Here is a 27902-nt window from a genome sequence, read left to right on the forward strand (position 1 = left end):
AACACTTTCTGCCCTGCCCCAACCGCTGGGCAGCCCTGGCTGGCACCAGCATCCCTCCAAAGTGGCTCCCACTCCAGGGGGCCAGCCCCATACCACAGAGCACCCACAGTAGTCCCAGACTGGCCTCAAAGTCAGTTGCACTGAGGCCAGTCCCGTGCATCAGCATGCCCACAGCAGTGCTCTGGTGACCAGGGGGGATTGCACCACTGAGCCCCACAGGACACCTTTCACATAAGGCCACTCTTGCAAGACTAGGAGATTTAGCCAACATCCCTAATACATAGAAACAAACACAGAGAGTTAGGCAAAATAAAGAGACAAAGGAATACCTTCCAAATGAAAAAACAAGACAAAACATCAGAAAAGGAACTAAATTCAACAGAGATAAGCAATTTATAAGATAAAGAGCTCAGAGTAATAGTCATAAAGATACCCACTGACTCCAGAGAACAATGGATGAACTCAGTGAGAATTTCAACAAAGAGAAAGAAAATATAAAAAAGAACCAATCAGAACTGAAGGATACAATAATTGAAATGAAAAATACACTAGAATGAATCAATAACAGATTAGAGGATGCAGAACAGATCAGCAATCTGGAAGACAGAATAGTGAAAATCACCTAATCAAAACAGTGAAAAGAAAAAGAATTTTAAACAATGAGATAATTTAAGGGACCTCTGGGTCAAGCAAACATTTGAATTACAGGGGTCCCATAGGAAGAAGAGAGAGAGAGAGAAAGGGACAGAAAGCCTACTTGAAGAAATAATATCTGAAAACTTCCCTAACTTGGCAAAGGAAATAGACATCCAAGTCCAGGAGGCACAGGGAATCCCCAGAAAGATGAACCCAAAGAGGCCCACACCAAGACACATTATAATTAAAATGTCAAAAGTTAAAGAATCTTATAAGCAGCAATAAAAAACTAGTTATGTACAGGGAACCCCCCATAAGACTATCAGCTGATTTTTCAGCAGAAACTTCATAGCCAGAAGGAACCCCTATGTTCATTGCAGCATTATTTACAATATCCAAAATATGAAAGCAACCTAAGTGCCCATTGATAGATGAATGGCTAAAGAAGATGTGATATATATATACAATGGAATACTACTCAGCCACTAAAAAAGAATGAGGGCTTCCCTGGTGGCTCAGTGGTTGAGAGTCCGCCTGCCGATGCAGGAGACACGGGTTCATGCCCCGGTCCGGGAAGATCCCACATGCCGCGGAGCGGCTGGGCCCGTGAGCCATGGCCGATGAGCCTGCGCGTCCTGAGCCTGTGCTCCGCAACAGGAGAGGCCACAACAGTGAGAGGCCAGCGTACCACAAAAAAAAAAAAAAAAAAAAAAGAATGAGATTTTTCCCATTTGCGGCAAAATGGATGGACCTAGAGGGTAATATGCTAAGTGAAATAAGTCTGACAGAGAAAGACAAATATTGTATGATTTCACTTATATGTGGAAACTAGAAAACAAAACAAATGAACAAACATAAAACAGAAACAGACTCACAGATATAGAGAACAAACAGGGAGGAAAGGGGGGTTAGGGGGTAAGTGAAATAAGTGAGGGAGATTAAGGGGTACAAACTTCCAGTTATAAAATAAATGAGTCATGGGGATGTAGTGTCCAGCATAGGGAATATAGTCAATATTATTGCAGTAACTTTGTACTGTGACAAATTACTAGACTTATGGTGATCAATTTATAATGTATATAAATGTTGAATCACTATGTAGTGTACCTGAAACTAATATAATATTGTAGGTCAACTCTACTTCAATTTAAAAAAGAAAGAAAAAATCCTTTTATGGAGTAAATGCACAGCTCTCATGGACTTTAAAGATAACCACAAGACTTTGAAGCCATCTGAAGCTTGTGTTGGATCTCCTCAGTCTATGGCCCCAGGCTCTGGGGAGGTCCTGGTCACTTCACAGTGCACAGTGTGTGTGCAGTTATAAGAAACCTCTTCTGCAATATTCTCCCCAGTACCTCTCGTTACCTGCTGTGTGTTAGGAGCTCAACTCTGGTTGAGTCTGTTGAATGACTAAACCTGTGATTTATGTAAGTGATTAATAGGAGTGGTGGGCTGGTAAGAAAGATGCTTCTCTGAGGAACTCTGTGTCCAGGTCTGACTCTTGTTCGCTTAGTTTAGCCTCAGAGAGAAAAGCCATAATCCTGTGGCTTCTTAGAAAATGCTAATTGAGTTACTCAAGTCACATTTCAGCCCTCACAGAAAATTAAATATCTTCAGAACAGCTTGATCCTTTATTCTGAAACCCTTGTGGCTTAAGCACCTTTCTTCCATCTCCGGGAGTCCCTTTTCAGCGTTCCCGTGTGTGACAGTAATGAGCGCTAGAGAAATGCTCAAATGGATGGAATTACAGGCACAAAAGCCCTGTTGAGAGGCACAGGAAAAGCCTCTTTCTTTCTGAATTTTATAGTGATAGAATGAGAGCCAAGCTGTTCAGTGAATGTGGGCTGGAGCTATTGAGACCACTTAGGAGAGACTGGCGGGATCGCATCTATGCTGGAAATGGGTTGAGGAGGTTATTCTTTGGCACCTAAAAATGCTTTTCAAATGCCAGCCCCTTCATTTTTCATGATAGCTTGAAATTGGGTCTCCTTTTACACAGAAAGCCCTTCAATTAAAACTTAGGTGTGAAAAGTGCAAGTTGAAAGGCAAGGAGGTACCTAGGGATAGGCCAAGCTGCCTGGATTGGGGGCGGGGAGATGACAGGACCCAGGACTGAATTGGGGAACTTCGGGGAGAGGGGCAGAGAGCCTTGGTCCAGAACTCCCAGAAAATGCCTTCAGGAAGGATTGCCAGGGCAGACCCTGGGCTTGGAGCCTGAGAACAAGATGTAGCTCCACACTGGATTCATCTTTAAAAAAGCAGGTGCATGTGACTTGAGGCTAGTCCAGCTGTGACCATGAAACCCCATTCCTGTCCCTTTCCCAGGACTCAGGTGTGGTTGCTCTGGGGACAAAGACAGATGCCGTGTAGTTTTGTGCAGCTGGTGACATCTCAGGTGAATAGTGAGGGCACTTCACTAGCTAGAGTAGTCTGGGGTTTTTGCTAGTGCAGAGTTTGTCAAATGACATGTGGTTTTCTGGATGCATCTTACCCCTGAGCCCAGGTTTCCTTGGGACCCCAGAAGCATATCTTCTGGAAGAGCAGATATCTTGAAGAACGCAAGTCTTGGGTAATTCTTCACCTTCAGTGGCCTCCACATAGGGGCTTGTTGGAAAATCTCTAAACCATAATATTGCTGAACTGCTTGTTGCAACAGAGTTGCTTGAAATCCACAGTGCCCATTCTCCTTGCAGCCATGAGACTCCAACCCAGTGCTAACACTTCTTATCCTATTTCCAGGCAGACATCAATAGTGGATCACAGTTGCTGCCAAGCATGGCCTTGGGTCTCAGGTCATTCTTTTCTGGTGTTGCAGAAAGTTGTACTAATTGATTAGAATTGGCACTTGAAATAAAAGCTATTTGCTGGAACTTCCCTCGTGGTCCAGTGGTAAAGAATCCGCCTTCCAATGCAGGGGACACGGGTTCGATTCCTGGTCAGGGAACTAAGATGCCACGGGGCAACTAAGTCCACGCACCACAACTACTGAGCTCACACGCCTCAACTAGAGAGCCCGCGTGCTGCAAACTACAGAGCCCACGCACTCTGGAACCCACCCGCCACGACTACAGAGCCCACACGCCCTGGAGCCTGCACGCCACAGCTAAAGAAGAGAAAACCCGCACGCCACAACTAGAGAGAAGCCCATGCACCGCAACAAAGAGCTCGCGTGCCGCAACTAAGACCCAACGTGGCAAAAAAAAATGAAATTAAAAACAAAAAAACGTATTTGCCATCCCTACTGTACTCATTTTTAAGGTTGCCATGGTCATAATCCAAAGTTGAAATGCACCAAATAAATGAGATTGGACCAAAGCTTCAGTTTAATGGGGGCATGTGAGGAAAGATACATACTTTCCCATGTCAGGTGCCCTGGGACTGGCAGAATAGCTGGCAGCAGGGGTGGTTGCAGAGGATGGACCAGCAACACAGAGAGTGGGAACTGAGGCCTCAAATCTGTAGACAGTTCAACCCTTGGTAAACAAATGGATAGGCCATTCTCAGAACAGCTAGTGTAGCTGATGATGTTCTCACTCAACTGGCCTCACTGAGCAAACTAGCAAGTTGTTTTAGTGTTGGTGGATTCGGGCTCCAAATGTGGATTCGGGCTTGGACCCTGTCAGGCCATCCCGTAAGGAAAGCCAAGCATGCCTGCCTCCCAAGGGAAAGAGGGGATCACCCCCACTCTGGCCAGAGCTCCTCTCTGGCACTGAAGCTGTGGCTCGCATGAATCCTGAGCCCCAGGGAGTCCTTGCTGGGAGCAGGAGTAGGAAAGAGTCAAGACTACAGACCTCGGAGGTGTTCCAGGCCTGGAAATATCAGGTTTATGAAGTTGCATCTTTCACTAGCTCTTCCTTTGGCAGCAGAACCAGGCCTTACTTTCTTTTCTTTTTTTTTTAACATCATTATTGGAGTATAATTGCTTTACAATGTTGTGTTAGTTTCTGCTGTATAACAAAGTGCATCAGCTATACGTATACATATATCCCCATATATTCTCCCTGTTGCGTCTCCCTCCCACCCTCCCTATCCCACCCCTCTAGGTGGTCACAAAGCACCGAATTGATCTCCCTGTGCTTTGCAGCTGCTTCCAACTAGCTATCTATTTTACACTTGGTTGTGTATATATGTCAGTGCTACTCGGTCACTTCGTCCCAGCTTGCCCTTCCCCCTCCCCATGTCCTCAAGTCCATTCTCTACGTCTACAACTTTATTTCTGTCCTGCCCCTAGGTTCGTCAGAACCATTTTTTTTTAGATTCCATATATATGTGTTAGCATACGGTTATTTGTTTTTCTTTCTGACTTAACTTCACTCTATATGGCAGACTCTAGGCACATCCACCTCACTACAAATAACTCAATTTCACTTCTTTTTGTGGCTGAGTAATATTCCATTGTATATATATGCCACATCTTCTTTATCCATTCATCTGTCAATGAACTCTTAGGTTGCTTCCATGTCCTGGTTATTGTAAATAGAGCTGCAATGAACACTGTGGTACATGTCTCCTTTTTCTTTTTTAATAATTTAACTTTTTTTAACATCTTTATTGGAGTATAATTGCTTTACAATGTTGTGTTAGTTTCTGCTGTATAACAAATCAGTTATATGTATACATATATCCCCATATCTCCTCCCTCTTGCGTTTCCCTCCCACCCTCCCTATCTCACCCTCCTAGGTGGTCACAAAGCACTGAGCTAATCTCCCTGTGCTATGCAGCTGCTTCCCACTAGCTAGCTATTTTACATTTGGTAGTGTATATATGTCCATGCCACTCTCTCACTTCATCCCAGCTTACCCTTCCCCCTCCCCTTGTCCTCAAGTCCATTCTCTACGTCTGCATCTTTATTCCTGTCCTGCGCCTAGGTTCTTCAGAACCTTTTTTTTTTTTTTTAGATTCCATATATGTGTGTTAGCATACAATATTTGTTTTTCTCTTTCTGACTTACTTCACTCTGTATGACAGACTGTAGGTCCTTCCACCTCACTACAAATAACTCAATTTCGTTTCTTTTTATGGCTGAGTAATATTCCATTGTATATATATGCCACATCTTTTTTATCCATTCATCTGTCAATTGGACACTTAGGTTGCTTCCATGTCCTGACTACTGTAAATAGTGCTGCAGTGAACATTGTGGTACATGACTCTTTTTGAATTTTGGTTTTCTCAGGGTATTGCTGGGTCTTATGGTAGTTCTATTTTTAGTTTTTTAAGGAACCTCCATACTGTTATCCATAGTGGCTGTATCAATTTACATTCCCACCAACAGTGTAAGAGGGTTCCCTTTTCTCCACACCCTCTCCAGCATTTATTGTTTGTAGATTTTTGGTGATGGCCATTCTGACTGGTGTGAGGTGACACCTCATTGTGGTTGTGATTTGCATTTCTTTAATGATTAATGATGTTGAGCATCCTTTCACATGTTTGTTGACAGACTGTATATCTTCTTTGGAGAAATGTCTGTTTAGGTCTTCCACCCATTTTTGGATTGGGTTGTTTGTTTTCTTGACATTGAGTTGCATGAGTTGCTTGTATATTTTGGAGATTAATCCTTTGTCAGTTGCTTCATCTGCAAATATTTTCTCCCATTCTAGGGTTGTCTTTTCATCTTGTTTATGTTTTCCTTCACTGTGAAAAAGCTTTTAAGTTTCATTAGGTCTCATTTGTTTTTGTTTTTATTTCCATTGCTCTAGGAGGTGGGTCAAAAAGGACCTTGCTATGATTTATGTCATAGCATGTTCTGCCTATGTTTTCCTCTAAGAGTTTGATAGTGTCTGGCCTTACATTTAGGTCTCTAATCCATTTTGAGTTTATTTTTGTGTATGGTGTTAGGAAGTGTTCTAATTTAATTCTTTTACATGTAGCTGTCTAGTTTACCCAGCACTACTTATTGAAGAGGCTGTATTTTCTCCATTGTTTATTATTGCCTCCTTTATCAAAGATAAGGTGACCATATGTGCCTGGGTTTATCTCTGGGCTTTCTATCCTGTTCCATTGATCTTTCTGTTTTTGTGCCAGTACCATATTGTCTTGATTACTGTAGCTTTGTAGTATAGTCTGAAGTCAGGGAGCCTGATTCCTCCAGCTCCGTTTTTCGTTCTCAAGATTGCTTTGGCTATTCAGAGTCTTTTGTGTTTCCATACAAACTGTGAAATTTCTTGTTCTAGTTCTGTGAAAAATGCCATTGGTAGTCTGATAGGGTTTGCATTGAATCTGTAGATTGCTTTGGGTAGTATAGTCATTTTCACAATGTTGATTCTTCAATCCAAGAACATGGTATATCTCTCCATCTGTTTGTATCATCTTTAATTTCTTTCATCAGTGTCTTATAGTTTTATGCATATAGGTCTTTTGTGCCCCTAGGTAGGTTTATGCCTATGTGTTTTATTCTTTTTGTTGCAATGATAAATCTATTTGGATTTTTTGGCTTCTTATTTTCCTCTACCAGCAAGGCTTTGGGAAGTGTGTAGCCACTTCCTCTGTGGTCATTGATGTGCTAAGCAGGTCACTTGGGTCAGGCAACATCAGTTCTGACACCAATCCAGGGTGAAAAGGGAGGCTACTAAATGGAAATTAGAGATAAACATCTTCTCCTATGACTTGGAATGGCTGTGGTGGGAGGATCCAAGGAGTCAGGTTTTTCAGAAGCCTGTAGTGTTAGCCACTGGTCAGCGCCTGTCCTTGAAGACAGGAAGTGAGACTTACACTTCTTTATTGTTCACTCCCCATAACTCTGGTGCCTATATATCCTGTCTCGATTAAGATTCTACTGTTTGCTTGTAGCAGGGACCCATTAGAGCTTATCTGAGGAAAAGTGGGTGAGAGATTATAAATTATTAAAAAGATAGAGGGATGTATTTGTCAAGCTAGGTTTGGTCATGCTCTGGTAAAAATTAAACCTTAAAATCTCAGCAGCTTAACATAGCAAAGGCTTATTTCCCACTGCACAAAGTCCAGCGAAATTTGGGTGACTCTCCTAGGCAGTTCTGGGGACTCAGAGATCCAAGTGCTGCTGTCTTGTAGCTCCATCATCTGAGCACCAGGCACCAAGGTCACTCCCAAGGGAAGAGAGGAGAACAAAGGATGGCACCCATTGGGTGCTTTAAAAGGTCAGGCCTGGAGGTATTTCACTTCCCCACCCCCACCATGGAAGGAAGGCAGGGAAACGCAGTCTGTCTGTGGGTCCAGGAAGATGACAATGAAACCCAGTCTGGTGAAAACAAAGCTTGCCTCATGAGACAGAAGGGTATCTCACAGACAGACCAGGAGGGCAGTGGGAGCAGCCTGACCCAGGGAGCTGGAGCCAGGAACTGGAAAGCCACTGGGAACCCACACAGCTCCTCTCTCAGCCTTTCTGACTCTCTAGCAGACACCCAGTCCCTCATCTCTGCTTCTCTCTCCTTCATTTTCTTCTCTCTGCAGACTGACAGTTTTCACTGTGCATGGCCGTCCACAGACCTCTACTTTACATAAGTAAGGACATTGTGGGTCAACTTTAGACTGCAAGGAGAAAAAAATCTAAGTGGTTCAGCTCCTACCATGCATCTACCCAATTCTAATCAACTCCAGCTAGGAGTGTTGGGTGGGGTAATCACCCAACCATTTGCAGGGCCCAGTGCAAAATGAAAATGCAGGGTCCCTTGTTCATGAAGCAGGAAAAAGGCTTTTTCCTGTCGTCCACAGCCTCTCTTGACCTGCCACGGTGGGGCTTTTTATTTGCTACTTAATGTTGTACTCCTTGAGGCATGGGCTACTCACCGCATGAGTACAGACCCTCACAGGCATAGGGGCTCCCTGGGACAAAAGCGTGCAGGGCACACACCCAACGCTAGCCTCCCCTGCACTCGAGCCTGGGCCCCCACTGGGGTGGCAGGTGGCAGCAGACACTGATGGGACAGGGAGTGGGGAGGACACGTCAAGGGGCACAGGAGCAGGCAGTGGAAAATCTGTCCTAGGGAGGCAGGGAGGAGATAGGAGGCAGGGCCACATACCAACCAAGACTCAAAGCCCCTGGGCCGTGCTCCACTGTCCCATCAGACTTCACTTACAAAGCACAAATTCAAAGAAAAAATGGTTAAGAATGTCCAAACGGCAACTGCAGAGGATTTAAACCCAAGCAGGGAGCTCCCTTCTTAGCGTGGAGTCCTGTGTAGCTGCACTGCTGGCAGGCCCAGGAAACAGCCCTGCGTACAGTGTTAACATGAATGTGGCTGCCCACACGTGTTCCTAGAGGGTCTGTTATTCCAGAAGAGGAGAAGGGTCAGGAGCTAAAAAAAATTCTGAAAGATGGTTTGCTAAATAGCTAGTAGGCACACATTTGACATTTGACATTATTATAATGACTTATATTTGGGGCTTCTTCTGGGTGTAAGGGGCCGTGAGCAGCTCAGTTGGCGTCCCAGGATATTGGGACAGTCATCATCACTGTAGCACTCTGCTCCTGAGCTCTTTGGAACCGTTTGTCATCCTTTCTCTTCTGAAATTCTCTAGCTTCAAGGCATGAGACCTGCTGGCTTCCCTCCTCCATCTTCAGATCACTCTCTCTTTCCTGGTGCTTCTTCTATCACCTGCCTCCCTCCAGATGGGGTATGTCCCCCTCTCTACATCCCCAAATTTGGCTCAGACATTTCACTCTTACCTGAAGGCTAGTAGCTCCCAATATTTCTAAGGTCAGGAACCCCTTTAAGGAGAGTGACTGACTCTTTTCCCAGAAATTTTTCACATCAGGTCGAGGGGACCCAGGACCAACTGCATCCCATACACCTGTGGTGCTTGGTAAAAATGCCAGTTCCTGGGCCTTACTCTAAATCCAAACCAAATCAGAACCTCCAGATGGGGCCTAGGTATCTGCATTTTTACAAGCATTCTAGTTGATTTTGTGGCCTCAAATGTGTAAAAACTGTAGCCATAGGGTATCAAGGATCTCAGGTCAGTCAGTGTCAAGAAACCCTAATCTAAACACTTCATCATAGTGATACCCTTGGCCATAACTAATGTGTCCTAAGTATACAGCTCCAGCCAGGCCCTCTCTCCAATACTCCACTGCATGGAAATGGTTATTGGACTGTCCTCTTTTTTTTAAATTAATTTTTATTGGAGTATAGTTGATTTACAATGTTGTGTTAGTTTCTGCTGTACAGCAAAGTAAATCAGTTATGCATATACATATATCCACTCGTTTTTAGATTCTATTCCCATATAGATCATTACAGAGTATTGAGTAGAGTTCCCTGTGCTCTACAGCAGTTTCTTATTAGTTATCTATTTTATATATAGTAGTGTGTATATTGTCAGTCCCAATCTCCCAATTTATCCCTCCCTGAGAACTCTTGAAACCTACTATATACAGTTGATTCTTGCTTGTTTACCTTTTTCTACCAATCTGCACATCTGAATTTGGCTCCATCTGCAGTCGGGACTGACGATTGATTGATTTCTCCTGACAGCTCTCAAAGGGCCATATCACCTCCTTACCAGGGCATGTGTGTGCCATCTGGCGGTAAACTGACCACACTGACTACAGGCTACACTGACCCTAGAAAATGCTGTGCCGTTTTCAGCAAATCATTTTTGCCCAACATAGGACTGTATGTATTGAAAGCATACCTTCAAACACTTATTCTTCCAAAAGTTTTCATGTCTGTCAAATAGGCTCATCAGTATCCAGGCTCAGTCGTCTGAGAGGCCTCCTCAGCTGTCTCCTACCCAATCAGACATGGACATGTCCTGCCCATTCTTCTGCTGAAATACCTCTCGAATGTCTAGCTCCCTCTAGAACTCTACAGTCACCAACCGCATTTATCTACAACCTTGTCCCAAACTTTAACTACAAAGATCCTCTGGATATTTTCTCCCTGCCCCACCCCCTTCCTTCCCTTCTCATTCCCTAGTTCTATTCCACATCCATCTACGGAGAGGATATCAAACACACGCAGATATCAGTGTCATCCCCCGCTGCTTAAGAATCTACTGTAGCTCCGCACTGCCTTGCACATACCGTCTACACGCCTCCACTTGGTCTTTAAGTGCTGCTGCCCCACATCCCTCTGCCAAGTATACACTTCAGCCTCATCTCTACACACTCCAGCTGAGCCATTCTTCCTCCTTTCTCTCACCCTGAATCACGCAAGCTCCCACCCCTGTACCTTTTCTCCAGCTGGTCTCCTGCATGGGATGCCCAGCCCTCACCTCTGCAGCCATCTCAGGCCACTGTGTCTTCAGAGCCACAGCTCAAGGCTCACTCTCTCTGAGGGCCTCCTCTGACTGCCATGTGCCCAGACTTCCCCGGTACCTCTGTAGGGGTTTGCTTCTCTGTAGCTCCCTCATCTCATTGTGGTTTCAAAGTATTCACCTTCCTCAGATAGGTTGCAAACACAGCAGACACAAGGATCAAGATTTCTACTTATGGGAAGATTTTGGTGCACACAGAAGTGCTTAGTAAATGGTGGTTTTCTTTTATATATATATATATATATATATATATATATATATATATTTATATATATATATATATACACACATAGATATATATGTGTGTATATATATATATATTCTTATTGGAGTATAACTGCTATTCAATGTTGTGTGTGTTAGTTTCTGCTGTACAACAAAGTGAATCAGCTGTATGTATACATATACCCCCATATCTCCTCCCTCTTGCGTCTCCCTCCCTCCCACCCTCCCTATCCCACCCCTCTAGGTGGTCACAAAGTACCGAGCTGATCTCCCTGTGCTATGCAGCTGCTTCCCTCTAGCTATCTATTTTACATTTAGTAGTGTATATATGTCAGTGCTACTCTCTCACTTCGTCCCAGCTTACCCTTCCCCCATAGTGTCCTCAAGTCCATTCTCTACATCTGCATTTTTATTCCTGCCCTGCCACTAGGTTCATCAGTATAAATGGTGGTTTTCTGAAGAGTCACAGGCTTGGATCTTTAGAAAGACCTACCCACTCCAATATTGGTGATTGTTATATGTGTTCCGGAGAAACAAAAGACCCTCAACTGTTCATGTTGCGACCTCACTGGCTTGTCCGAGTGCTTAAATGGAATAATTGACACTAAGACTATTTGTGGAAGCAAAATTATTGTGTTAGATTATGTGTAAATTATTCACGTGAACCCCTTAGATCCTTGGGTAATTACACACTAAGAAAGGTATCTGTTACCTGATCTGGGCCCTCGAGTTTTCTCAGGCTATTTTATGCAACAAAATAGAGACCAAGCAAACCAGCTTCTGCTCTCAATTCCCCTTGGTGGCGTAGAAGAGACAGGCTGGCTGGATGAGCGTGTTTGGGGCTGCTCCTGGGACACCTGGATCTCAGCCATGCAAAAGCAGCACTTCCTGACACCTACCTGTGCCGGGGCTTCACTAGTGCCCACCCACATTGTCACCAAACCTCATTTAATTACATTGATTGCTTGAGAGATGACTGATTTATGAGTCTATAGTGAAGCCACTTAGAAATTATTCTTAGTCCATTGGAACTTCAGCAAAAGTGGTTTTGATTGGCAAACGGGTCTTTGTTGAATTGTTTTTAAGAATCTTTGGGCAAATATACTGGGTTCTAAATAAAAGGCATGAGGTGGTTCCTTAGGGCCCATAGATGATTAGTACGTTTTAAGAGGGGGAAGGTGCTCTTTGTTTTTTGGGTTGTGGTGTTGGCTTCACTTTCTTCCATCTGTGGTTTATCATCTAAATTTCTTTTTCTGTTGTAGGACCACCTGGCCCAGCAGGTAAGAGCCCATGGATTTTCCAAGTTCATGGGAAGGATATGGGTGGCTGGCCCCCCAGGATCACTCATAAGGGACTGAGGCAGGGAAGGAAGAAGAGTCTGAAGGCAGCCTTGACTATCACTGTGTCCCCCTCCTCTCTGCCCCAATCACCAGCTCTCCTGTTCCCTCCCACTTGAGAACTTGCTGTCACCATTCCCCACCTGTCACTGCTTCAGGCAGGGGCAGGGAAGGTAGAGAAGGAAAAGAAGAAGCAGGAGAAGATCTGGAAGAGGCGTCAATGCCTGGCCAGTTTCACTGTCTAAAGGAAGTCATGTTAACTTCTGTTAAGATTTTTTTAAATGTTCCCATTTCCTGTGTTTTGATGCAGGACCTCCAGGAATTGGTGGGTTACCAGGACACAACGGATCAGATGGACGGCCTGGTCCCCAGGGCCCAAAAGGCGAAAAAGGAGCAAATGGAAAAAGAGGAAAAATGGGTATTTTGTCACTCTTCTAATTCATTTCCTTGTTTTTTGTCTCCATTATTGCATGTTGGATGAACCAAAGTTGGCACAGTGGGGGAAAAGTGCTGCATCTCTGAATGCAAGGCTGGTTAATGCTTGCCTGGAAGCTGCTGTGTTCTGGGGCAGCAAGGGCCTTCTCTTTGGTCCAACCCTGATAAGATTTATATCCAGTCTGCCCGAGAGAAGCAGTATACCTGAGAGCTGATGTCCACTCCTCTGCTTGCTCTGATGCAGACAGACAGATGGAAGGGGCAAGAGTGAGCAGTCCTGGGGAGGGGCACTACACGGGCTGTGAAGGCTGTCTGTGCTGGTACCCCAAGTTCTCTCAAGGGTCGTTCCCGCCCGACCCTCTCACTGCCTGCTCCTGCCCAGCAGATTTTTGTGTTTGACTGAAAATCAGTTGACTGATACTGACCTCTAGGTTTTCCTGGCTGGAGGAATCACCAGAATGATTTGAGTAGAAAGGCAGCATCCAGGCTGACACTCAGGTTGTGTGGTCCCAGCTGTCAGGGTCTCCTGTCCAGGGGTCACAGGACTATTAAGAAGATGTGGCTGGCATCTCTGAGAGACCTCCTGTGCCCTGCTGTGAGTGGTGGCATTGCCACCACTCAAGCAAAGACCTGGAAACACCAAGGTGTCAGATGTGTCAGGGAGCAGTGACCAGCAGGGGCTCAGGTAAGGCCTGGCAGGGTCTGGGGGCTGGGGCAGGGTGAGTTCTGAGGGGCTCTGAGCACCAGTCCTGGGAAGTCCATGGGGGAGGCCGGGGCAGAGTCACCTGAAGAGAGCTGGCACATGGCACAGTGGAGGCTTGAGGGCAGGGGTTAGAGACTCCTCAGGACGCTTCAAGGAAGGCGTGGTTCTTAGCCACAGCTGAGGGTGGAGGCTCCACTAACCCTCTTATCTATTTTCAATCTCTTGGTTACACTGCCCTAACTCACCTGGACAGGCCCCAGGCTAGAAGAACCACTAGAACAACTCTTCCAGACAACACAGGAACCCCTTCCAGCGTTTCTGCTCTTAAACAATTTGAGTGAGAGCCAGTGGAAAGGGAGAAAATTGTTGAGGGGCTCTGCCACTTGCCAAAAGCCTGCATACCTGTGCTCCCAGGGGCAGCCTCTGTGAAAATGGGCCCACGCAGCCCATGTCAACTCCGTCCCCAGAAGTCCAGCAGTTACAGCCAGAACTGCAGAGCAGAATGGACCCTTACATGTCAGATAATAACTATAATTATAAATGAATATCAGCATCAGTTAATGATGACCGTCAGTGTTCAGGTACTTGGTTTATCCCAGAAAGACCCCAGAAATGTGATCCAGTCCTGAGGATTCAGTAATGAGTATTATGAGAGCCAACAGTGAGGGGGAGGGACCACCATGCAGCACTGGATGTGGGTCAGGTGAGAAAGGGGTAGCTACAAAAAGGTCTGAGACAGATCTCTAGCTTTGAAGAGATATGCTTAGCATGCAGCCCACAACCCAGTGAGGGCAGAAAAGAAAAAGTCTATTTATTTCTGTAAGACATATTTATGTGGCAGGTATTATTCTAGATGCTGGAGATCCAGAAATGAAAAAGCTGACAACATCTCTGCCCTCATGAGGCTGACATCCTAGTCTGGGCAGACGGACAATCAACAAGAGAAATAAGTAGAATATATTGTCTGTTACGCGGTGCTAAGTGCTAAACAGAAAAATAGAGCAAGGGGAAGGGATAGGAAGTGTGTAGGGTGGGGCGTGACTGTAGGCTGGGAGGCCAGGTGAGCCCCCTCAGAAGGGACCTTTGAGCAGACACCTGGAGGAGAGGAGAGCGCAGGTGGCGGACTGTCTGGGGGAGAGGGTTCCAGTGGAGCCTGTAAGTCCAGTGTACCTGCAGACGCTGAGGAGTGGCAGGGAAGCCAGCGTAGCCGGACAGAAAGGATGAGAGGTGAGCATGGTCAAGTTGAAACCAGAGAGGTAACAAGACCAAATCAGGTTAGCCCTGAGCATTTTAAGAACTGGGGTTTGTACTCAGACACCTGCCCTGCACACCTCCCTGGCAGCCACACAAAGGAGCCTGCAGGAGGGAAAGGAGGAGGTTTTGAAAAGGCTACCTCTATGAATAGGTTGTTGGAAGCATTACTCAGCCCTCGGCCAGCTCAGACTCTAGCCTGGACCATCCGACGCCAGAGCAGGGGCTGTGCTGTCCCCGTCACCCTGCCAAAGCCACATAGCTATGCTTTCCCTCCCCTGATCCCTTCCTGAGCCCAGGATGGATTCCCATCCCACCCAGCAATCAACAGAATTGCAGGAAGTGGGAGGCAGGACGAGAGCTGGCAGGCCCACGGAGGGGAATTGGCTTTATTCCAGGAGCCATGAGAAGCCACGAAGGGGTTTCAGGTAGGAGAGTGACATGATCACATCTGCCTTTCTGTAATACCCCCGCCGCTGCTGGTGGGGGACACACTGGAGTGAGCGCACAGGCGCTGCTGTTAGGGAAACAGGGCAGAAGCTACTCAGCGTGAGGGCGGAAGGGATGCAGGTGGGGTGTGCAAAGGCCGATGAGCTGAGTGACATTTGGGGGTGAAATCAGCAGGACTTGGGGGAAGGTAGATATGAGAAGGAAGGGGAAGGGGTCACCAAGACTGACTGTGAGATTTTCATCCTGCCTGACTGCTCTTCCCTGAGGTGAGGGGCCCCAGACCGGCTCAGGTCCAGGGAGACAGTCATGGCTCAGCATGGGATGTGCTGAGTTTGAAATGCCTTGAAACACCCAGGAGGAGGGGGGCCTTGAAGATGCAGGTCTGCAGTTGGAGAAGTCCCTGGGGCTAGAGGTATACATTAGGGTGTCACCCAAGGCAATGGGCTTGTGGGCCAGGGTGCAGTCCCTTAGGGAGGGAGCTACCAGCAGAGGAGAGCCTGGGTCAAGCCCTGAGAAGTAACAGCGTCTAGTGACCAAGTAGAAGGGGAGGAGCCAGCAAAGGAGGCCAAGGACAGACTGAGCAGCAGGAAGAACAGCAGGAGAGGATGGGAACATTCATCAGCAAATACTTATTGAGAGGGTTCCAAGTACTAGTGGGGAAACAAAATAGACGTAGCCCCTATTGTGGAACTTTCCATCTTTGGTGGGGAGGCAGACATAAATAGTCAACGCAAATACATCTGTAATCACAATGTGAGGTGCACATTTGAAGGAAAGATCAGGGTGTTATAAGCTACAGTGCAGAGAGGGCGGGTCGGGAGGTAACGTCTGAGGTCAGACCTGAAGGATGAGGGCGAGGCAGAGGGTTGCCCAGGTGGAGGGCACACACCTGCCAAGGCCCTGCTGGGGCAGCTGGGGGAGGGGGCGTGCAGCAAGGTGAGATGGGAGGCGGGGGCCAGGCCCTTCCAGAGCCTTCAGGTTAGTGGTCTGGGGTCTCTCTGTCAGCCACAGGGACTCATGCAGGATGTGACCTGCTGGGCCAGGATCATGGCTGTGGAGAACAAAGGACCGTCATTTCAGCTGAGAGTTCCAGGATCGTTAGTGGTTTGCCAGGCAAGGGGTGGGAGAGGGGAGGAGTGGGCGTGCGTTCCAGAAAGAGGGAACAACAAGTGCTATTACCAAAATCAGGAAAAAGAGACTGTGTTCCACAGAGATAGGACTGGGTTAGGCTGGACCATGCCCTCTAGCAGTGATCCTCTGGACAATAGTAAATAGCTGACATTTACTGTCAGGCACACTACCTAGTCCTCTCTACACTCACCTCATTTAGTCTTCACAACAACCCCAAGGAGATGGGTATTTTTACCAGCCATATTTTTCCCAGATGAAGAAACCTTATCTTTCTGTTTTCCAAACAGGTCAGGCCCACCCTTGTCCCAGGGCCTTTGCACTGCTGTGGCCCGGCCCTTCCTGAGGCCCGTCTTTCCCACAGAGCAGATCTCAGCTTATAAGTCACCTCCTCTTCAAGATCGTCCCTGACCTCTGTGTCTGGCCCCTGCCTCACCAACTCAGTCACATTCCCTGCTCTTTTCCAATAACATATCCCTCCCTGAAATTCTCTCCCAGTGTTGCCTGTTGATATGCTGATGGTCTGACTCCCTAGGGAGAACGTGAGGTCCGTGAGAACCAGGCCATGTCACTCTCGCTTAGACTCAACCTCCAGAGCCTGGAACAGCCAGCGAAAGAGGGCAATCAAGTCATGGTTGAACCGATGGACGTAATTTGTCCAATGTCCAAAAGCTAATAAGTGGAGGAGGTGGGATTTGAACCCAGGCCTCTCTGACTCCTGGACCCCTGCTCTTAAACACGACTGCACTAAACGTCTAGGCTTGAGGAGGTCGGGCCCAAGCTGTGAGAGCGGCATTAGCCCGAGCCGAGGGAAGGAAGGCTGGGCCTTGGGAGCTAGTGCTGTTAATTGTCGAAGGATGATGCTGAGTCTGACCCTGAGTCTTCCCGGGAGGCTGGGAGAGCGCCAGCCCTTCAGAGAGGCCCGCAGGACGTGTGCAGGAACGCACAGTTCAATGAGTACTAACCTGTCAGGCAGAAAGAATGGTCCCTGCTCTCCTGGCAGAGGGGAGCCAGGAAAGGAGTTCCGGGAGCACCTGCCTCGAACCCCGACTGGCTCTGAGGCCTTGGGTAGGTCAGTCCCTCATCGGGCCTTGGTCTCCTCTGTACGCTAAGGAGGTTGTCTTCCAACAACTCTAGCATGGCTTCCGGTTTTTAAACAGCCTGCTCTAGTGTTTGCCTATGAAGGAGAGACTATTACTTGGCATAGCTCTCAGCCAACCCCAGCTGAGGCACAGTAAATAATTAATGAGTGAAAAATGAAGGAATGCATGAATGAGAAGAATAGAACATAATTTCTGTCCATAAGAGCTTACAGTCCTGTTGAAAGAGAAGATATAGTGTATATACAGGATGAATTCAATAACTGGTTATTCTGATATGAAGATGCTTTATACTACACACCAGAGAATACTGCTGGAAGAAAAATCTGAACTTTGCTGTGCAGATAATGAACAAATAGGATCCAGTGTAGAGGACGGATTGTACAGTAGAGACAAGTGTAAAGGACAAGAGATAAGTGTGATCAACATCTTGGACACAAACAGAGGGGAGATGGGGAGGGAACTGCAGGGGGGAGAACAGAAAGGCCACGCTCGGAGGAACTTCTAAGGAGGCTGCCCCTGCGTATAAGAGGGGACCCAGGTGAGCCTGGGGTGGGGTCAGGGCCTTTAGCTCCATGTCTGCTGGAGGCCGCCGGGAGCCACTGCGGGCTCTTGAGAAGAAGACTAACCTGACGAAACCAGAGTTTAGAGCTTTAGACCAACAGTTGTTTCCAGGATATTGAAATATGAAGATAACCCTCAATGTCTGACCTTAGGGATGCTAAGAACAAGGGTGCAGTAGGCCAGAGCCAGAGCTTGAAGTCTTGGTTTGGGTCCCGGATCTTCCGCTTACTAGCTGTGTGCACTTGGGCAAGTTACTTAATCACTCTGTTTCCTTATCTGTAAAATGAGAACAGTCATAGTATCAGCCTCATAGTGTTGTAAGGAAGATTACATTAATTAATATATATATAAAGTGCTTAGAATAGGGCCTGACACATAGCAAGTGCTATGTTAGTGTTAGATATTACTGTTGTTGTTGTTTCCAAGGGTGAGGAAGGAAATCTGAGTGGAAATGCCTGTATTTATTTGAAAACACCGACTTAGATTTAGAGAGAAGAATTGGACTTACATGTTGTCAATTATGCAACTAGCGTCTTTTTTGAAGTTTGACGTGCTATGCCTCAAAACCAAGCATTTTCTTTCCCTCCATCTGCCTCTCACTTTCTCACTCAAGACTTAATGCCTCAGTGTCTTCTCTAAGAATCGAATCTCCACCAAAACAGAAATAAACGCCCTCCTCCTTATTCATCCCAGTCTTGGGTCTGGGTTTTTCCCAACACCCTTGGCTCCGTTTCCTTTGCCTCAGTCGGTCACAGATGGTCCTGCCAAAAATAAGATGTCCTCCCTCACCCCTTGCAGTGAAGATGATGGCGTTGACCCCAGCTGGTCACACAACCCCAAACTCTAAAGCTGGGAAAACAGCTTGTTTTGAGTGGGCGCCACCGGGGAAGGAAAAGAGCAGAAAGCCACACCCAGCGCCCGAGCAAAGCAAGAGGAATCTGGCCTTTCTTTCCTGGCAGAATGTGCTGACTCAAAGCCTGCCAGGAATCACGGGACAACAATGCCGAGGTCCAGGCCACACAATGTTTAACAGTGTCCCTGTGCACAGCTGAGTCAGGGGAAGGTAGAAAGTGCCACATTCAAGTCCTCTGATGAGGTGGCGGTATACTTCTGACACACCATGGCCAGTGCGTGGCCAAGACAAGGGAAAACTTTGTGGAGGCAGCAAAGACGGTACGTAGTCAAAACATCCCCTACCCTTTCTTAATGAAAGCTTAAAAATTATCATGCAGACATAGCTGAGAGTCAGAATACATCCATAAGCAAAGGTCCTTAATATCCTGAGCTTTAAACACCTGCCCCTGTGCAGGCTGCATTATAGCAGCTGCATTACAGTATGAACGTTTTTCTATTTCACGCCTTGCCTTTTTGAGAAAGGGGTAAAAATGCATAAGAGGAAGGAATAAAAGAAAAGAAGGGGAAATCAAACGATGATGCAGAGAGGCTCTTTGTGACTAGAATAAATGCCTGAAAAAGAAACCCCTTAAGTAACTAGAAGATACAATTTCCCTGAGCATTGCTGAATGTAGGTCATGTGACACCTTTAGAAGGTATCAGTTATACTTGGTGCATTGTGCTGGCTGGACACTATGGCAACGTTCTCTTTTGTGTCCTTCAGATAATGTGCTAAATTGCCTATTTAAAATACTGACAAAAGAACATGTGCTCATGCAGAGGTCCCTGATTAAGAGAGGTCCCTGCTCTTCTTCACATCCTCTTCCACTGTGTCCGCAGCAACTCCATCAGTGCAAGATGACACCCAAGATCACCCCTGGCAGAGGCAGGGAACCAGGGGCTTCTGACCCCCATCTACAGCTGAATTGCATGGTTTCCACTGAGTTGTTTTTTTTAGTAGTTGGCTGAAATCTAGTGAATGTTTCTTTGTTCACCACATTTTTTAACAGTGATCAACACTTTAAGTTTCTTTCATATACTGCTGACTTCCTTGGGATGGTCTGTGTAGGGTGCCTTGAGTCTGGAAGTCCTTATCATTCCCTCGGCATAAGAGAAAGCTGCTAAGAGCTCCAGATGTATGTTTTAGGGAATAATGGCCTCCGATGGCAGTGCAGAGTATTCCAGCGCGATCTGTGGTGTGATGTGATACAATAACCTCCCCATTGCTGCAAGGGCTTGAAAGGAGCCAGTCGGGTGGTGGAGAGGGGCTTTCAGGGTTGGATGGGAGATTAATCTAAGTGACCCCTAAGGTGCCTTCCGATCTGGAATTCTATGATTCTCTTTGGACAGCTGTATAAGAATCCTATGGGGCTGGTAGGAAGTTGGGGGTAGGGTTCAGAATTGGTCTTAAATCTGGGGGGAAGACAATTGCAATGGCACAGAATGACAATTGGAGAATGGGGATTGGCCGAGTTGATGGGGCACAGGAGAGGGGTGAATGGGCAGTCACTCAGCCAGAACCTATAAGAAGGGGCTTGGGACTGGCAAGGTAATTAGAAAAAACAATGAATGCTAAGCCCTCTTGGTTAAAGAGGTTGAGAGAAACTGAAGTTTTGCACTAAAACTTGCCTCTGGCTCTTCCCTATTGCCTGAAATCTCTGCCCCTTTGAAAAATATCTCTATTGAGCAGTATCTCCAGGAGGCTCTTGTCAAAATGAGCAAATGATCCCTGCAATAGGGTATCGTATTAACTGATCCATATCTGGCAATACCTTTGCACAATAGTAAGTAATCACTTTCCCTCTCAGTGTGCCTAGGTGCTCATGAGTTCTAGCAACCTTTTTGTAGATTTTCTACATAAATAATCATGTCGTCTGCATATAAAGACAATTTTAATTCATCCTTTCTAATCTGTTTGCCTTTATTTCTTTTTCTTTGCTTTATTGCACTGGCTAGAACCTCCAGTAGAGTGTGAAATAAAAGTGATGAGAATGGATACCATTGTCTTTTTCCTGATCTTAGGGGGAAATCATTTAGTCTTTCATCATTAGGGATGATGTTAGCTGTAGGTTTGTTCATAGATGCCCTTTTTCAGATTGAGGAAGTTTCCTTCTATTCCTCTTTTTTTTTCATAAATTTTTATTTATTCATTTGTTTTTGGCTGCTTGGCTGCTTTGGGTCTTCATTGCTGCGCACGGGCTTTCTCTAGTTGTGGCGAGTGGGGGCTACTGTTCGTTGTGGTGTGCAGGCTTCTCATTGCAGCGGCTTCTCTTGTTGCGGAGCACAGGCTCTAAGCACACGGGATTCAGTAGTTGCAGCACGTGGGCTCAGTTGTTGTGGCACGTGGGCTCGGTAGTTGTGGCTTGCAGGCTCTAGAGAGCAGGGTCAGTAGTTGTGGCGCACAGGCTTAGTTGCTCCGCGGCATGTGGGATCTTCCTGGACCAGGGCTCGAACCTGTGTCTCCTGCATTGGCAGGTGGATTCTTAACCACTGCACCACCAGGGGAGTCCCCTTCTATTCCTCATTTGATGAGAATTTTTATTAAGAATGGGTGTTGTATTTTATCAAATGTCTTTTCTGCCTCCACCAAGATGGTCATATAATTTTTTTCTTGCTTAAATTATTAATATGCTACATTACATTGACTAAATGATTAAACTACTTTCAGTAGTTTAAACTACAGTTTAGAGACATCTGGCTGGGTAGTTAAACTACTTTCTGCTCAGTTTAATCCTTTTGAAGCTTGTTTTTAAGCTTTGTTATGATAGATCCACGGCAGCCTTGACTCTTGGGCTAATTTAGCCTCACTACTAAGAGAAGACTTTCCAAGGACTCGACCTAACAGCGCACCATTCTCTGAGATCTCTCTGCTTTGACTGGTGGGAATGAGAACCTTTCCCTGTGCAAGCTCTGAGAGTTGTGTAGTGAGTGGCTTTCTTTTCATTCTTTTCTCTACCTTGTAGATTTTCACCCTGCACAGACTATTACTCTGACACAGACTTGAGGAAACACCTCTGAAGTTCTCCAGAGCTCTTTCTACATGATTACCCACTCTCTCATATTCTGTCTCATGAATCCTAGCCACCTTTATCTCCCCAAACTCTACTTTTTGTCTCCTCACCTCAGTGAAATTGGTGGGCCTTGTTTAGGTTCCCCGTCCCTGAGCTGCTGTGTGGAAACTACTATGAGCCGAGGCAATCATATTATGCATGTTGTTTGCTTCCTTTCTCCCAGGCATCAGAATACTAACTATGCTGCTGTCGTACAATGCTGAGATGAGTCACTGCATAGATCTTGACTATTCCTAGCTGTGGGTGGTAGGACTGTAGTTCCTATAGTGATGCCTCCCTGTGAGCAGAGACAGAGATTTCCTCCATTATATTTTGTTCACACTATCACCATCCCTTGTAATGCTTGTCCTAAAGCAGCTTTACCTGTTTTGCTACTTTGATTAAAAGCATTTTGCATTGGAATGTCACAGAAAAGGGCATTGGAGTTGGAATCAAGATTTTTGCTTCTCACTTAGCATCAATTGTAACCCCTGAGGCCTTAGTTCCGACTTCTGTAAAATGAGAGTAAGGATAACTGGCCAGCCTACCACTCCCATGTTGTGAGGAATATACCAGATAATGCAGAGGACAACATCCACCCTTATGGTGCCAAACAAACCCCTCTGAGTTCTCAGTCCTTCCTGCTGGGGTGAGGAGGGCATGGGGTGGGGGAGGGCAGACTTCCAATTAGGCTTTACCTTCTTTCTGCTCTTGCTGTGACTGTCCTTCTAGGGGTTCACTCCTCTCCAACCTGTTGGCCCAGCCAAATGTCTCTAAAAAGAATTCAACAGAACCCCCTGGAGATACTATTCGTTCATGAATTGAGAACATGCTGCTGTCCTAAAATGGTTATGAAGTGTTATGTATTTGGTTTCTGAAGCTACTTCACCTTAAAAATACAAAGTACGATATTACAAAGTAGTTAGTGTGCCAGAATTCCCTGCACAACAGGCTAATTAATCATTTTTTTCTCAGGGCCACCTGGAGCCACAGGAACTCCAGGGGAAAAGGGAGACCCTGGTGAGCTGGGCTTGACTGGAAACGAGGGCCCAGCAGGGCAGAAGGGTGACAAGGGAGACAAAGGGGACGTGTCTAATGATGTACTTCCTTCAGGTAAGGGGCTGGCGCTCAGGCTCTCTCCCAGGGTGAATGGGCCCAGAACTTGGCCTGGCTTCTAGCACCAAGGCTGCTCCGGGTCTTCTCTCCTTAGCTGCCTATGTGCCCATCTGTTTCTCAGCATGTTTTAGAGTTCTGTGCTTTCAACAAGGAGAGAACCATGCATGTAAGCCCAATGTTTGTTGGTGAGACCAAATCTGATATCTAAGCATGAGCAGTTGAGATAATGCAGGTCTAAGTGTCATGGCTGGATGGATTTCAGATGAAGGAAGCTTCCTTTTTCCAAATAGCTATTAAATCCAGCACAATCCAGAACAAGACAAGTAAGCGAGCAATTTCAGATACCTCAGAGGACAACAGACAGAAAGCACAGCTTCAGAGTTGAGCTAGAGCCATCCTCAGGCCCTTATCCTAAGACTTTTGACATAGAATTGGGGGAGACAGCGTTGCTGATCTTCTTTTTCTGGTTTCCAGCCCAGGTTAAAAACAGATAATTGCTGTCTATGGGGGAGGAGGTGGAGGCACAGCAAGCCTCAGAAAGACAATTACATGGTGGAAAGAGTAGGCGACAGCTGATGGTCATGGCACAGAAAGAGGCAGAAGAATTTTAAAAGCACACTACTTTGGAGACCATTTATACCATAAAAACATAACTATCCTATTAATGTGGTCAATAAGCATTTTTTAATATCAGAGAACACCATTTATGAATTAGGGATTTTGCTAGTAGCTGGAAATAGGAATATGAAAATGAGTTAAGACATAATATCTGTCCTCAAGAAGCTAGGATGATAGATGTTCAGAACAATGACCCTGAATCAGTTGCGCATCCAGCCATTCAAAATTTATTGAGCATCTGCTATTTGCCAGGTACTGTGCTAAGACCAAAGCACCAAGGAAAGATCAAATTAGGTTTAGCATGCTTTGTTTAACAAACAGGGGAGTTGCCATGCAAAATACGTAAAATGTAATAAGTGTTTTGACAGGATCATATATATGTGAATATACTTTGAAAATATAAGGTCATGTTATACACAGTTATACGGGAAATCTACACATCCAGAATACCACACTCCCCTATACTACCAGACAAGTGAGGGTGACCACAAACCATTCAGGAAAGCAACATCTCTGAGTGTACCCCAGTTCTAGAGAACAGGCCAGAGCTGAGTGTGTCCTCTTGGCCAGAGAGCAGAGAAGGAATAGGAGGGTTGGACTGTGTTTGCCCTGCCTGCAGATCTCTGCCCCTTCCACAGTGGGCTTAGACCCACTGTTAGCCTCTGTGACCCCTGCTTGCCCACTCCAAAGCAACTGAAAGTGCTTATTTGGTGGGGCTGGGAGGAGGCAGCTAAAGAGATCTTAGATCACCAGTCAGCCCAGGAAAGGAGGGTAGAACAAAAGGACTGAATATCCCAGCCTAGCGGCATCTTTATGAAAGTTCCATAACCAATGGCCCCTGCAAAGGGCTGTACCCACACTGGCCGCCTGAAGCTGGAAGTGTGTAGGGATTCCACCTGCTGATGTGTAGAGAATCCAACTGTCCGAGCACTCACCCCGATGACTTCAGTGGATTCTCACAAGTCAGGACAGGGAGTATGAGACAATCTGGAAATGAAGAACCAGTCTCGGAGGGTTAAGCTGCCTGCCCAAGGTCACAGAGCAGGACAGGAGCCCCTGATTTCTTCTACCACATAGAGGCATGTTTCTCATACCTGACATCTTAGGAAGAAAACATCTTAGGCAGTTTTTAAAAATACAAATGACCAGCTTCCCCACCATTTTGATCTAATTGATCCGGGAGGGGGCCCAGGCATTAGAATTGTGTTTGAGCCCCTTGGGTGATTCTAATAAGTAGTCAGGGTTGAGCCTTCCCAACATCAGCCAATGAAAAAAGGTTGAGCTTAGGAGCAAGACACCCCTAAGGGTGAGTCCCAGCACTATTCCAGTTGTGACCTGGGGCAAAGCACTGAACTTCCCTGAGACTCGGGTCACTGCGGAACCGCTGATACTGTCTCACAGAGTGGCTGAGAAGGACAAAGGGGAGGAGATTTATAAAATTCCTAGCACAATTTCTGGCACATAGTTGGAACTCAGCCCCTGCTATGGGTGCTCCCTCGACTCTGTGTGAACAAGTGCTGGAGGACATCTGTGTCTGGGAAGGGGGACTCAGCAAGCCTTCCTGGAGATGCTGGGTCCCCTTCTCCCTTGTTTGAAGCCCATCTCTGCCAATGGCTCTTTAATCAACCCCCATCCCTGCTTCTCTCTCTCTTTCTCCAGGTGCCAAAGGTGACCAAGGCCCACCCGGCCCACCTGGGCCCCCGGGCCCTCCGGGTCCCCCAGGGCCCCCCGGAAGCAGAAGATCCAAAGGCCCTCGTCAGCCAAACATGTTCAACGGCCAGTGCCCAGGTCACCCAGCCCTGCCCCAGGGAACCACCTCTTCAGTTAATGATCCCAAACTCTCAGGCTTCACCCAGGCTTTGTGACCAGATTTGTTTTAAACAGAGGGAAATTTTGCCCAAAGCGAGTGTCCCCACCTTGCGACATGTTCCTGGGAGGCCTGAGCAGTCTGCCTGGGGTGAGGACTGGCGGCAGGTTTAGAATTGGGCCTCCCACCCCCTGGCCTCATCCCTCTCCCTTCACTTATCACCAGACTCTTTGCTTCTCCCTGCCAGATCCGCCATCCCTGGAGCATGAAGGGCTTGACTGATGCTGGGGAGATGGAGATGATGGGGAGATTCAGATCGGCTAACTTCCCACAACACCCCAGTACTACCATGACCACCACTAATGTTGATGTTCCAGGCACAGGGCTAAGCGCTCAGTTCATTTAATTCTACAACAGTCCTATGATATAGGAGTCGTATTCTTACCAGTTTACAGAGACAAAGCTGAAACCCCAGGGAACTACATAGCCTGTCCACGGTCACTCAGTTAGTAAGTGACAGAGCTAGGATTCAAACCCAGATGTGCCTGCGTGTAAAGCCCCTGCTCAGAGCATCTTCCTTTCAGAGACGGAAGTCCACACTTTGAGAATAAGGCAGTCAAGGCCAAGGGACACCTGGTCTCTGGCAGGCCTGGACGGTTTGTTCTTCGGCCAGTTGTTACAGGGGTGGCCATGGGGTTGAAAGCTAAGGAGAAATCAAGGGCCCTATTAACGGGAAATCCTTCTAGGGTAGAGCTAGAACTTCTCCCCACAGTGGTGACCGGGGACTAATTCACCTAACTTAGGCCGTGAGAAAGCACAACTTGATGCCTTGCTTCCTGGCAGAGAGGAGGGTCCTGACTGGAGTTTCTTTGTCACTTGCTGTGGATTTCATTGCCACTTTCTTAAACCGTCTTTCATTCTGTCTGGTGCACTGTTCTTTCTGGAAGACATTTGGGGAGCACACACAGTCAGAGTGGGTGAATCTGAGCTTTCAAAGATGTTACCACCCCCAGTAAATGGAGCCTAATTACATCCTGCCCAGCAGTTATCTGCCTGTTAAATCACCACAGAGCTGCTTCCGCCCCGGGTCAGTGCCACCCCCTCCATTAGCATCACCCTTTGTTCAGCCTCCCTTGGACTGTGAGCTCAGTGGGAACCTTCCCCCGAGTGGAGGCGAGGTCTGACCTTGCTCTTTGGGAATTCTGATTTGCCAGAGGCTCTGTCAGCAGCGAGAGGGGTGCTGGAGAGGTGCTCTCCTCCACCCCGCCTGTCCACCAAGAGGCTGGTCTGCAGGGGATGGGCTCCAGGGTTGTGAAAACTGCTTTAAAAGAGAGCCCATTATCTTCCACTCTTCCTCCTGGTAATGAGTCCTCCTTGCACCCAGCATCTGAACTTGACCCTCTCTCCTGCTCCAACTCCCTTGCTTTAACCCCCATCCCACTCCCACAGCCTTAGAAGCTGGTGGGCGCTACATGACTTAATGAGGGCCTTTTCTTCAGACTAAGAATGGGAGGGTCTCTCTGTCCCCCTCTTGTGCAAAGCCCAAGCCCCTAAGAGGAAACTCCAGACGAAACCCAGGACAGCAGCATTGCGTGGTGGTGGGGGAGTCTAACAGATCCCGAGACTGCTCTCTTTGGGTGACAAAGGGCTTCAGAGAGACACAGGCTCATCCAGCTAAAGGAAGATTAGAGACCACAGAGGGTCCTGCCTCCTTATTTTGCCGATAAAGAAACCTCTCTAGTTTATTCTGGGAGTTTCCCTAGTGACAGTTGAGGTGCTCCTTTCTATCAAGCAACCACAGAGTGATTGGAAATCCTCAGAATTTGTCTAGGGAAGTGGGCCTGGCCTTTCTCAGAAAGCCTGATTTGCCCCAACCTGCCCCCAGGTAGGGGGTCCTTACCCCCAGGCAGTCCACTCCCTCTCATCTTCACAATGACCATATTCCTCCCTGCCTCCTGTCCTGCTTCTGCCACCCCGAGCCACCTCTCCACCAAAGGTCTGAATTAAGCCTGTTTGCTAAGGGGAACAATGACAAGCCAAGGAGGATGATTTTGAGCTCAGTTGTAGCCTCAAACCAACTATGGATCAGGTGCCCCTCAAGGACCTGGGTCCTACAGGCCTTCAAGCAGAAACAGGTGGGAAATGGGGTGGGAAGGGGCTCAAATCTCTCTGTGCTGGGCTGCCTCTAGGCTCCTTCTTCCTCTGTGATTCTACTCCCTGGCAGTTCAGGAAGACAGGGTAAAGTGGGTCATCCCATCATGAGACTGCTCCCTCATCCCCATCAGCTTCCCTGAAAGTGAAAATCCCTCCAGAAGAATGCAGACTGTGATAGATTCCCACTGGCCCAGAGG

At 46.9% G+C, this 27902-nt stretch overlaps 1 protein-coding gene across 4 annotated transcripts in view; it reads left to right on the forward strand.

Annotated features, from left to right (window-relative positions):
* GLDN (gliomedin) overlaps nucleotides 1-27902 on the forward strand; it is a 68477-nt gene that overhangs the window by 31792 nt on the left and 8783 nt on the right. For 2 of the 4 annotated variants that reach the window (XM_060005239.1, XM_060005241.1), the window contains exons 3-6: nucleotides 12361-12378; nucleotides 12746-12853; nucleotides 22986-23123; nucleotides 25404-25532. In XM_060005239.1, the coding sequence (XP_059861222.1) occupies nucleotides 12361-12378; nucleotides 12746-12853; nucleotides 22986-23123; nucleotides 25404-25532 (393 nt within the window). The remainder of the gene's footprint in view (nucleotides 1-12360; nucleotides 12379-12745; nucleotides 12854-22985; nucleotides 23124-25403; nucleotides 25533-27902) is intronic. The other 2 variants (XM_060005240.1, XM_060005243.1) reach the window with 1 other exon arrangement.

This window comes from Delphinus delphis, chromosome 2 (genome assembly GCF_949987515.2).
Source record: "Delphinus delphis chromosome 2, mDelDel1.2, whole genome shotgun sequence".
NCBI lineage: Eukaryota > Metazoa > Chordata > Mammalia > Artiodactyla > Delphinidae > Delphinus > Delphinus delphis.